Consider the following 11,983-nt stretch of genomic DNA (forward strand, 5'->3'; position numbering starts at 1 on the left):
TACAAGGAAGAAAAACACACAGAACATCAAGATGGCAAAACATTATTAGTATTCAGAAGAACAACAATATACATGTTTAATATATTTTGTGTTCATAAAAATATGTAGATGTGTTTTAAAAAGAATACTAATTAGATTTAATAACATTTTAGTTTTCTGATGTTTATATGGAGAAAAAAAATCAAAACATCATGACAACATCTCTGAGAGTGTTTTTTTTTTTGGTGTTGCATGTTATGGATTAAATATTTGAAGTGTAACGTAATGTGAATGTTTAAACTTAACTGACATTTGTAATTGCTCAGGGAAGAGTAAAATACAATATTGACAACCTCCAAAACAAATTGTCTTCTAACATTTTACATAATTTCTCACCATGTGGGAGCTGTGAATAAAAAGAAGATATACTTCCCTGTCTGATAACAGGAGAGTATTTGAAGACCACTGGGTGACAATAATCAATAGCAAAAGACACTTCTTTACACCTACTGGACGGACTTCCTGTTCAGTGGCCTTTACCTTCTACATAGAGGCTATGAAGAAATGGACACATTGAAAAACACAGAAGATTTGAGCTGAATATTTAGTCAGACATCAAATACAAATAACTTGTTAAGGATAACTTAACTTAAGTTGACTGGGAAGTCAAATATATTATTTATATATACTGTAGGAGACCTATCAACAATAAATACATGCCATTTTAAACTTACAAGAAGATGTGAAGATTAGTCCAATGGAATACCATAATCCAGAAATGGATAAATCTGTATTGAGTTTACAAGAGGAATTTGAGATGAAATTCTATGAGAACATTGTAAAGTGGCAGGGTTTTAAATCAACAGATCCAGTGTTTAATCCAGCAGCAGTTTATCACAAGCCCCACCTCCTCTGGGAAGAGAACCCTGTTTAATGTCCCCATACAGAAATGTAATATATGACATTCATATTAGCCTAATGTTTCTATGATGTTCTACTGTACATCTCTTCAATGTCCTACTGGTTTTGTGTACATATGATTTACCACATGGGATAGTAGGCCTAATGAAATAGATTACTACTTTTATGTTGAAACCCCTTAATACGGACAATTTTCAGTTGTACCTGAAGCAGCACGGAGGTGGTTTCATGGCTTGTTTATATTCTCCTAAACTGAGACGCTGGAATCGTTTGAGATAATTATTTCTTAAAGTAGATCACTGCCATATAGGTATTGTGTGTAGAGCATCTCCTTATTGAAAGCCAAAAGGTTCATAATTCGTCTCGCTTGACGTATTTGAACGCCACCAAGGCGTTTACTAAGCGCCCGGTGGCGCTCAAAGCGGAGTTTACAATACGTCAAGCGCCGTGGAAACTGAGACGAGTTATGAACCTTTTGGCTTTCCATATCTTCTACCGTCGTAACCCAGAAAAACAAGCAGTAAACATGAAGTTACCTCACTAACCCCGAATCCGGCTTCGTACAGGCCCAAGAACAATATGGAACGAGCTCAAATGTGTTTTATTTTAAAGGCTCAAGTGGCCTACATCCGGTCTTCGGTGTTAGTTCTCGGTGATTTGACTTAGCTTCTTGACCCATTTGTTGTAGTGCTGCTTCCGCGTGCATCATATGGCAGGGCTACACGGAAGAGGCACCATCATGGAGCACACCGGGAGCCGCAGAGAGCGACTCACCACGACCGAGTGCTTTCACTGGCTGACAGATGCGTACAGATGTTTTCTCACGGGGTCAAGTCCCCGCCAAAGTGCTGCAGATATGGCGGGTGTGATATTTTGTGGTGTGTGTGGACCGGTGCCCGGTGAGAACAGAGAGCGTGCTCCTGCAGAGCGTTGCCATGAGAACGTGGTGGAGCTGACCTGCATGAGTGTGAGTCTGGTGGAGAAGATGATCTGCCTGGTGTCTCAGAGCGAACCTCCGGAAGTCACGGTGTACTGTGGTGAGGCTCTGGGGCTGCTGTTTGAACACATGGATCTCATGTCACAGCTTGTGAGTCCCACACTCTCCTCAGGCTGTGAAAGCACAAATATGTGGATTTACTGTGATAAACACAGTCACGTGAACTATAACTGCTCCACAGGTCCGTCAGTTCCAGAGTGAGGAGCACATTATCTCTCATCTGGCAGCAAAGAGTGTATCAGCGTACGTTGTGTATAATCTCCAAAAGTCTGTGAGTAGCCTACTCATCTGTCTATTTTGCATTATTGACTCTCTAACTTTCTCTAACCACCTGCACAGGGTCGTGTTGTGTTTATGCTTTGTTAAAATGAACCAAGTTTAACACCTTTTTAAATTCTAGATTCTGAATGTTTCTAAAGATGCGAAAAGGTCTGAGTTTGAGGGGAATGTGTCTTGTAGAATATTATTTTGGAAAGGTGCCATGGCTTTGAATATTTCACTCTGTGTATTCATCATGTACGTTCAGTAGAATATTGGACAAGCAGACATAAAGTGACAAGAAAAAGTGTGTGAATCACTTTCTCCAGGTTTTCTGCATTAAGTGGCCATAAAAGGTCAGGGGCCAGTTGGACAAAGCATCTTATGTTAAGATTTTCCTTAAAGTCCAACTTAAGGTGTCCTTAAAATAAAAACGGTTGCACAAAACACCCTTAAGTCTTCTCTTTGAGGTTTCTTTAAAATGTTAACTTAAGTATTTAAGGTTTCCTCCTTATCTTGGCATTATACTTAAGGAAGAACTGAAAGTCAGTTAAGCCCTATCACAGAAGACCTTGGTGAACAAATTAAGGAATCAGTCGATCAGCTGTGTGCCGTATCCTTCACAGTGTCAAACGCTGTGACCGTCTGTTGAACACTGGTGAAGTTTCCATCAGAACAACAGGAGGATGAGATAGTGGCGCACTTCTTTAATGTTGCCGGTTTTCTTGCCTTCTATTCTTCTGCCATTTTTTTCTCACGAGATGAGATGTTAACCGGTATCACAAGCACTAATTCCTGCAAACAAGCAGTCTCCATGGAAACTGTAGAATTTTACCGCTGTGAAAACAAATTTCATCGCTGCAAATGTCTTAACGTTTTCCCTTAACTAAGGAAACTTTTTAAGTTATTCTGTGGAACACCCTTAAGTAACTCCCTCAGCTAAGGAGAAATTCAACCTTAAGTGTCATACGTAAGTAGAAGACAGTCAAACAGTTATGATCTGTGGGTCTTTATGAAACAGACACACCAAACATCCACAGTGCTGATAGAAGAAGTTGATGAACCCATGGATTTAATAAATGGTTGAACCTCATTGGTCAGCAATAACCTCAAACAGCAGCTCCTGGTTGCTGTGGATCAGACCTGCACAGCGTTCAGGAGAAACTTTGGACCAGTGCTCCAACAGAGCTGCTTCAGCTCAGTCATATTAATGGCAAGCTGTCCAGGCCCAGAGGCAACAAAACATCCCCAAATCCTGATGCTCTCTCCATCCTTTGGGATGATGTTTTCATGTTGGTATGTGTAACTGGGTTCAGTGGGTTCAGTCTGCTCCTGAATATACAGTTTACAATACCCCATTAAATCTATTTTTCAACATAACGGTTCCAGTCTCTGCGCTGTGTAGAAGACCATGTTGAAGTAATGGCTGGCAGTTGACTCTTTAGCGCTGATGTTGATTCACTACCTTTTTTTTTATGTGCTTAGGAGCACTTCAGGATCTGTGGGATACAAGCCCGGTCTCAGTAAAACATTTCAGTATCATTACCTTCTCTCTCAGAATAGACACATTAATATATTAAGATTTACAGATCTTCATTAGACAGTCAAACACTCAACTGGGGGGATACAAGCTCGGTCTGACTTGTTCCCCCAGTAATGGAGGGAACAATATAGTTGTATTGTTACCTTGGTAACCAAGCACTAAATATGAAAATCTAAAAATCACATCAAGAAAAATATAAAAATGACACAGTCACTTTACAACAAACATAGATAAAAGTACTAACAAAATTTAATTCTGTATTAGAAGATTTTGCTATTAGATAAAGTAACCATTTAAAGCTTAAATTATGTGTGTAATGTAACATGCTAGAGACACATGTTACATATGCTGTACTCTTTTTGCTCTTTGGCAAACTTCAGAGTGAGTTGTTTTTGGAGAGCAACAGCTTCCTCCGTGGTGTCCTGCCATGGACACCTTGCCTGTTCAATGATTTTGCGTATGGTAGACTAATGAACAGATGTTAATCAGGACTCTTTTACTTTCAGCCATTATACTGCCCACTGCTGGAACCAGCTCCCACTGGAGATCAAATCTGCCCCAAACTGTAACTGGCTTTAAAAAGAAGCTAAAAACTGCTCTATTCTCCTCTGCCGTCATCTAATCTTTAATCTTGCACTTTGATGAGATATTATCTATTTTATAATCTGTGTTTTTATACTGTTTTCATACTGCTTATTATTAAGATTTTCACTTATATTCCACTTCTGTTAAGATGCTTCTTTTATATCTGTCAAGCACATTGACTGACCTCTGTGTTTGATAATGTGCTATACAAATAAATTTACCTTGCCTTTATTCTCATGGGTAGGTGCATGACGTAAATGATGCATTGTCAGTAAGATCATGCAGAGAGATTGGCCTAAAGAAACTAAACTACACACTCGACAACAATGTCTACAAGTGACTCAAAATAGAGAATTATGCTGTATAACAAATGTTTTAAAAGTATTTTTTGTTTTAGCAATAGAAACCCTCTAAGGAGGGCGATTAACTGGTTGGTTTTGTACCTGTACATCTGGTTAACTCACCTCTGAGAGCAGTGCACAGCTACTTCCTGGCTGTTTATCTGGGACTGTCTCCCATGCAGTGGATGTGGCACTCCTGAACAGGGCTGACATATTGTTCAAATGTTTTAACATTATATGTGTTTACTACATTCTTTCATTTCTCAGGGAACAGTCAATCTTGTCTGGCAGCAGAAGTGTGTTCAGACATTTCACAGCTCACCCCCCGGTCCTGAATTGGACGCCTGTCTGTGGTCACTGACTGAGGTCCTAAAAAGACTTCTTAAAGCAGCTCATCAAGGTAAAACATGTTGCTTTTGTGCATTCAATCTGAGCAGAGGCTGACATTCATCTAATTCACATCTGAGTCACAACCATGTGTGAACTCATAATATGTTTGTTGGTCACACCTGAAGGTCATGTTCATCAGCCAATAGAAACTCGGATATTCTGTTTTTTTTTGTCTCCCTGATTCAGGACTTTAACCTGCAGTCTTTGCTATATCTCAGAGCTAGGATGACAGTTGCTTTAAACATATTGTTCATTAACATATATGTCAAAACCAATATATCTATGCAGAAGGATGGGGGTCACATTCCTCCCAAGATATGAAATACAGAGATTTTGAGCAGGAATGTCGTTAGATCCCCAAAAATCTGAAAGACGGTTAATTAGTCCCCCTTAGTAGTCAGTGTTAAACTTATCCAAAACACAGTGGATGTTGTAGAGCTCACTGAGCTCTACAGACAGACCCGGGTATGTGGGCATCTAAATAGGAGGCTAAGGTGCATGTATCCTTCATGGACGGTCTCTTCCATTAAAGATGTTACAAACCATGTAAGAATGATTTCTTTCTTGCTCACAGACTTGACCTGGAGACCAAAGAGATATGAAAGAGACCTATAGGTTGCTAAAAAAATGTCTTGCCTTCAAGTGAGTGAATATTTACAGCATTGTTTAGAGCTGTTCGCTCATTCAAATGTCCAAGTTGTGGGATGTATGAAGGCTCTGGATTAAGGCTTGTTTCAAACCTGAGTCATTTTATTTAATGTTTGTAAGTAGTTGAGCTTGTAACAGCAAAAGCAAAAAAAAGATGATGATCACAGGTATCTATATACAGTATATACTGAATTCTCTGATACCTTTATTAGAAAGGCTGCAGGTAAGAGGGCTGAACTGTTCTCACTAACTGTTCTCACTGCCATTGTTGCTTTTTTGTTTAAAGTCCCATATTAAGGATTTACATTTGCATTAAGTGTTTCCTGTTTCCATTAACAGTTAATATGTTTGGTATATTTTCTATTAATGAATTGTTTAATCTTCAAAATGTATTTTTTCCCACCAAACAGTCAAAATTTCAAAGATTCAAAGATTCAGTATCTGGTTTACCCATAACAAAAAGACCAATATGAAGTCCAGAGTAGAGGAACCCAGCTTCCCTGCTTGTTGTGTTGTGGTGTCTAATGTCTCATTTTGAATACATGTGTTTATTCCATCAGAGATCCTCGGGAAACTTCTGGAAGCTTTTGACTCCAGCCTGTGTGCTTTGTGTTCAAAGTTTCTCCCTGACGAGAGAGAGGAGGTAACACAGTGTCCGGTGGATTTTACAAGCAGCAGCCACTGGGGAACTACATGCTGCCTTCTGCTGGACCTGCTGGAGGCACTGACTGCATCCAGTTTGATATGTGACGCAGGTCTGAAGAGTCAGAGATTAACCCACATTCACTCCTCAGCACTCCTCACTACAGTCAGATGCTCCTCACAGTATTTTGTCAAAAAGCGAGCGATGCTGCTTCTGAAGAGAGCTGTGCTTCAGAAGGCGGGAGAGGACTGGGCGTTAGGAGACGTGCCGTCTACTGGGCTGAAATATGAGCACTTTAGCTCTGATATGAACACGCTAGCTGAGACTGTGTTAACTGCAGTGGTTGCTAATTGGTTGGAAACCGTTCAAGTGGAGTCTGCTTCTTTCTTTGGGGGGACCAGAAACATCCAAGGTGATGATGGTCAGAAACCAGACAGTGTGATGCTGAGGGCTGTCAGCCTGCTTCTTCTCAAGTCCATGGAGCTTCATATACAAACAGCTCAAATAGGTGAGTGTCTATAATGAAACACAACACTGGTACACATAGTTGTGTACAGTATGTGTTTTTTTGCTGAGTTAATGTCTTGGGAAGAGTTTGGATTTGTAAGTTTTCTCTGCGGCTGAACGTAGTTTCTTTGCGGGAGCAGGTGGTGTTGATTGTCACTTGACGGAGCTTCAGTCATCGTTGCGTTTACAAGACCAGAGGTTATAATAATGGAGGCTGCAGTGAGTTGCTATCGGAAAGTGACAAGACGGCTCGGGGCTAGCTGGTTAGTGTGCCATCTTCAGTAGAAGAAAAGACATGATAGAGACAAGAGTTAACATTGGTGTTGGAGATGGCTGTTGCTGAGTAAAGGAATGACGTTTGATGCTGAATTCACAGCGTTTCTTCTAGACTGGTAAGAAAGCAGCTGTTAATGCTAACACTAGCTGTGTAGCAGTAGCAAAACTTACAAATAGCTCCTTTTAAGGGATTTGGTACTTGAAAGCAAAGAGTTTAAAGTGAACTTTAAACCAATGTAAAGTGTCAAGACATTTTGTTTAAAGCAGCATTAATTTATTTTTTTTGGTTTGCTACTTGGGGGGGAGCAAACACAACATGGACATACTATATTATCACCATATAAAGTTGATATTTGAACTGAATTGGCAAAAAATTATATATAGATATTTTTCTCAGAAGTGGGTAGAGATCAAAAGCAGAATGGAAGAGAGTGAATATTGATCTTGCATTCATAACGTGGTCAAAAACTGAGTGGCTGAAAATGATTTATAATGTTGCTCTGCGACCGCTCCATGTATAAATGAGCAAGTGTTTGCTAACAAAATTGCCATCATCTTAAAAGAGCTATTGCTACATTGCCAACATTAGCATTTGTCACAAAACGGGCCACACAGCCATGACAAAAGAGGGAGATGCACACAAACAATCCAATTAACAAATGTTAAATCTAGAAGAAGAAGCTAAACTAACAATGGCATATGTAATCTGTAAGATCAGCAGTGTAAGTGAGTGCATGACAACACAAACCAAATGCCACCCAAACCAAACAGGTGCCTCCAGGAGGAGAGAGAGAAAGAACTGAACTCCAACATGGTTTTAAAAGCAGTAGCAGAGAGGACCCAGGTGTGCCAGGTCTGCTGATGAGCCCAGGTACTGACAGCCCTCTGCCACACCCACCTCTAGTACCTGTAAAGGAAGCAGCCACACACAGGACGCAACAGGTACACAGGTGGAGAGGGTTGTCACACATTAACAGCTGTTTACTCACCAGTCCAGAAGAAACTTTGTGAGTTCAGCATCAAACTGCATTCCTTTACTCACCAACAACTGTTGAGGTGGAAAGAAACACCAATGAAAACTCTTGTCTCTATCACATCTTTTTCTTCTACTGAAGTTAGAATGCTAACCAGCTAGCCCTGGCCCAGTCGGATTTTCTTGATACCAGGTCACTGTAGCATCCAGTCTGTCCTGAAGAAGTAGCTGCTCAGAGGACATATGACGCAGCAATGGCTGAAGCTCTCGCCAAGACTGGTACGTAAACAACTGTTAATGCTCACGCTAGCACAACGTACCAATAGCTCCTTTAAAGGTGATGATATCTCAGTGTCGTGTTCACAGCTTCTACTGCCTCCAAGTGGCAAAAATATCAGCTATTGTAAGATTCTGGTAATCATGATCTTGATAGTTATTTGTCTTTTCAAAAACTTGTTTTGTAAAAGAGAGTAGTGCTTCTATTTTAGGTGAGTATTTATGCCTTTATTTTATGTATGTTTTTGATGAAAGCACAGGATGTCGCCAGAACAACAAATTAAAGAGAGCCTGTCCAGACACTGTAACAGCAGCACACGACAGCAGCAGTGTCTTTATGAGTCTGTAATGTAGCAGGAAGAGGAATTCTTGACACCCTGTGTTACAGTGTTTCCACAGCAGGGGGCGGTCCTCTCACATATGTGTTGAGTGACTATGCTGATACCCTCCCTGTGTCCTGTCACAGCAGAGGTGGACTGTGCCATAGAAGTTAATGGGTATCTACAGAGTCTGTGGGGCTTCCTGAGGCGGTGCAGTGTCCAGCTGAAGGAAGTCACTCACCTCTGCTCCTGGGTCAGCCTGCTGTTTGGAGAACAGGATGATGACATGATGGAGGCAGCCAAAGCCTTGCTCTCCATATTCCTCCATCACAGGTACAACAGATGAGTTATTTATTTTCATCAACATTGCATACAAAGTTAATAAGAAAAGATATTTGGCTGATATGCATCTCTGAAGGCTGATATTTATTGTAGGCCTACCATTTAGTGTCTTTAAAGCTCCTCTCAAGACATGTTTCAAGACATAAAATACTAAGCTCTAATTGATTTGTCTGATAATGGGTTTTCCTCACACATGTTAAGGTACCTCATTATATATTATCAAAATTCTAACTCATTTCTCTCTTATCACTGAGAATAAAAACATTGTACTACTCAACTAAAAAATGTCTAGTCTTGGTGGATGTGTTTTGTAAGGTTTTAAATGTCCACATCATCTTGTGTTAGTTGTATATTGGACCACAACTGGCTTAAAAACGTTCACTTCAATTCAGTTTTATTTGAAGGCAGAGGAGAATAGAGCAGTTTTAGCTTCTTTTTAAAGCCAGTTACAGTTTGGGCAGGTTTGATCTCATGGGGGCTGCTCGCAGCAGTGGGCAGCAAAATGGCTGAAAGCCATTTCACCCTGTTTAATTTTAATTCTAGACTCCACTAACTGACCAGATCTTCTGCAGATCTTAGAGACCTGTTGGGCTCATACACATGGAACATGTCTGAAATATACTTAGGGCCCAGACCATTTAGTGACTTAGACAATACGTAAAACTTTGAAGTCAACTCTGTATCTGACTGGAAGCCAGCCAAAGACCTGAGAGTTGGAATAATATGCTCTCTTTTCTTAATTTTAGTAAGAACCAGAGCAGCAGCATCTGAATAAGAGTGTTGCAATAATCCACTCTGGAAGATATAAAAGCATGAATGAGTTTCTCTAAGTCTTGATTGACACAAGGTCTCTGACCTTAGCTATGTTTTTGAATTTGTTATAGCTTTGATGTGGTCACAAAAACTAAGATCATCAGCTGTTGCACTACAGCTATTCTCCAACCATGTTTCAGTTAAAAACATCAAATCTAACTGGTATGTGGAAATAAGATCATTAACTAAAAGTGCTTTGTTGGCAAGTAATCAGACATTAAAAACCGCTAACTTTAAATTATAGGAAGAGCTTGGAACAGTCTGAGGTTTATCTAAGGCATGAACCGATATTAAGCTTGATGTGTTTACAGAACGTATAGAATGCTTCCTGTTTACTCCACTTTTTATATTTCTTATCAAGACTATAAAAGACAGCAACAGTCAATAAAAAAACGTGTATTGTGTTTACATCACAGTCAATCAGAACCGAAGCTGATAGTGAATGCTGATTGTACATTTTCACACTGACCACAAAAGCCCACATGTTAGTGGGTTTTTGGTCCAGTGTAAAAGGGGCTTAAGTGAAATAACAATAAGTAAAAGAAATTTTTTGAGTGGAGGGGACTTGAAATGTAAACATATGCATGTTAGGAGCTGTTTTTTATTGTGGTGGAAAAACTTGCTCAAACAGCATTTACACATCAACAATTTTCCACTGTGGCCCAGAAAAATAAAATTCGGTTATAAATTTCCACCTTGAGCATTAGTTTAGATGGTGCTATTAAATTCAATTGTGGTTTACAGGATTACGTCCACTCTTTACTGTTATCTATATATATAGAACACTGGGTAAAAATCAGTATTAAAAGTAAAGTAAAGCCACTGTGTGGGATTTTATTATCTCTCACTTTCATGTTTCCCAGTGGGAGCAATAAAAAAAGAGTTGGATAGCGGGAGGTATGAGTTGTGCTCACTGCATGGTGGAGCATAGGACAGTAATTATCTGACAGATTAATGGAGGAAACGCTAGTATACAGACCTTTTGCTTTTCCCCTCTCTGTGTGTGTGTGTGTGTGTGTGTGTGTGTGTGGTGTGTGTGTGTGTGTGAGAGCTCACCAAACTGATCGTCTCTCCCTGCAGACGGTCCTCTGGGTTGGATGACTTCACTGTGGTGGAGGCAGCCTGTGCCTCTGGCTGCAACCCTCACTGCCACTTCCTGCTTCTGCTTCAGAGCATCTCCTTCAACCACAGCATCCTCCTTGACTTTCTCATCTCCACTGAGACCTGCTTCCTGGAGTACTTTGTGCGGTACCTCAAGTACCTGAGAGCTGACTGGCAGGGCTTCACTGCAGCATGTGAAAGAGTCAGCGTGTCACACTGTCATCTGTCACTGCTGGAGACACTTACCGGCTCACGTGGTGGTGATACGTCTGCACTGGCATATGAAGGTGCACCAGATCGAGTCGAATCCAGCTCCTGTTTCCAGCCCACAGCTGTTATTCCACCAGGGGAGAGGGTTGGTTTGGTCTCTGGGCTTCGTCTTGTAGAGTATGATAGTTCTGATGAGTCTGAGTCAGAGAGCATGGAGATTTCTGAGGATGCACCAGGGGCCAGTGCGCCACCAGTGTTTACCAGACAGAGACAATACGACTCATCTGACTCAGCAGGATTACTGAGTGAACCTAACTCCACGCTGGAGAGAAGACCAGGAGGACTTTCACTGGCAGTGTCACAGAGTGAGCCAACATCATGTACTAACATGGCACCTGTGTCGAGACAGGTAACCTGTGAAACGTTGTCCAGAGCAGTCCTCTGTCTGTCAGAGCTCAGACAGGTGGTGACGAGGCTGCAGATGAAGAAACTCTTCCCATACAACCCGTCTTCACTACTAAAGCTCTTAGCACAAGTCGACAACTGTTCCCAGCAAGCACATCTGTCACATCTGTCCCAGTTCAATAAATGATGAAAATATACAATATGTGTTTTGTTCTGTTTTGATGAGGTGGGATGGAAGCTAAATGTAATGGTTCAGAGGTTTGCATGAGAGTCTGTGTGTCTTAGTTTTAGTCATGTCCAGCATGTCTCTCTGCCTTCTACCCAGTACATACTGGAACAGGCAGGTGGGCGAAGACAAGAAATCCCAGGATGCAAGACGATGACAGACGCAAAACCAAATGAAGAAATCAACATACTGTAGAAAAAAAACAAATAGAAGACAAGGACAATTATTG

At 40.7% G+C, this 11,983-nt stretch overlaps 1 protein-coding gene across 2 annotated transcripts; it reads left to right on the forward strand.

The window, feature by feature from the left end:
• The first annotated feature begins 1,296 nt into the window (after window positions 1-1,296).
• Window positions 1,297-11,728, forward strand: lins1 (lines homolog 1). 2 transcript variants are annotated; one of them, XM_056376268.1, is made up of 6 exons: window positions 1,297-1,987; window positions 2,079-2,168; window positions 4,892-5,024; window positions 6,223-6,813; window positions 8,804-8,990; window positions 10,893-11,728. In XM_056376268.1, exons 1-6 carry the CDS (start codon window positions 1,610-1,612, stop codon window positions 11,713-11,715), a joined length of 2,202 nt encoding a protein of 733 aa, XP_056232243.1. In that variant the 5' UTR covers window positions 1,297-1,609; the 3' UTR covers window positions 11,716-11,728. The 2 variants fall into 2 exon arrangements, with proteins under 2 accessions (XP_056232243.1, XP_056232331.1); XM_056376356.1 differs by having other exon boundaries at window positions 8,807-8,990.
• The last annotated feature ends 255 nt before the right edge of the window (window positions 11,729-11,983 follow it).

The sequence above is a fragment of the Seriola aureovittata genome, chromosome 1 (genome assembly GCF_021018895.1).
Source record: "Seriola aureovittata isolate HTS-2021-v1 ecotype China chromosome 1, ASM2101889v1, whole genome shotgun sequence".
Taxonomy (NCBI): domain Eukaryota; kingdom Metazoa; phylum Chordata; class Actinopteri; order Carangiformes; family Carangidae; genus Seriola; species Seriola aureovittata.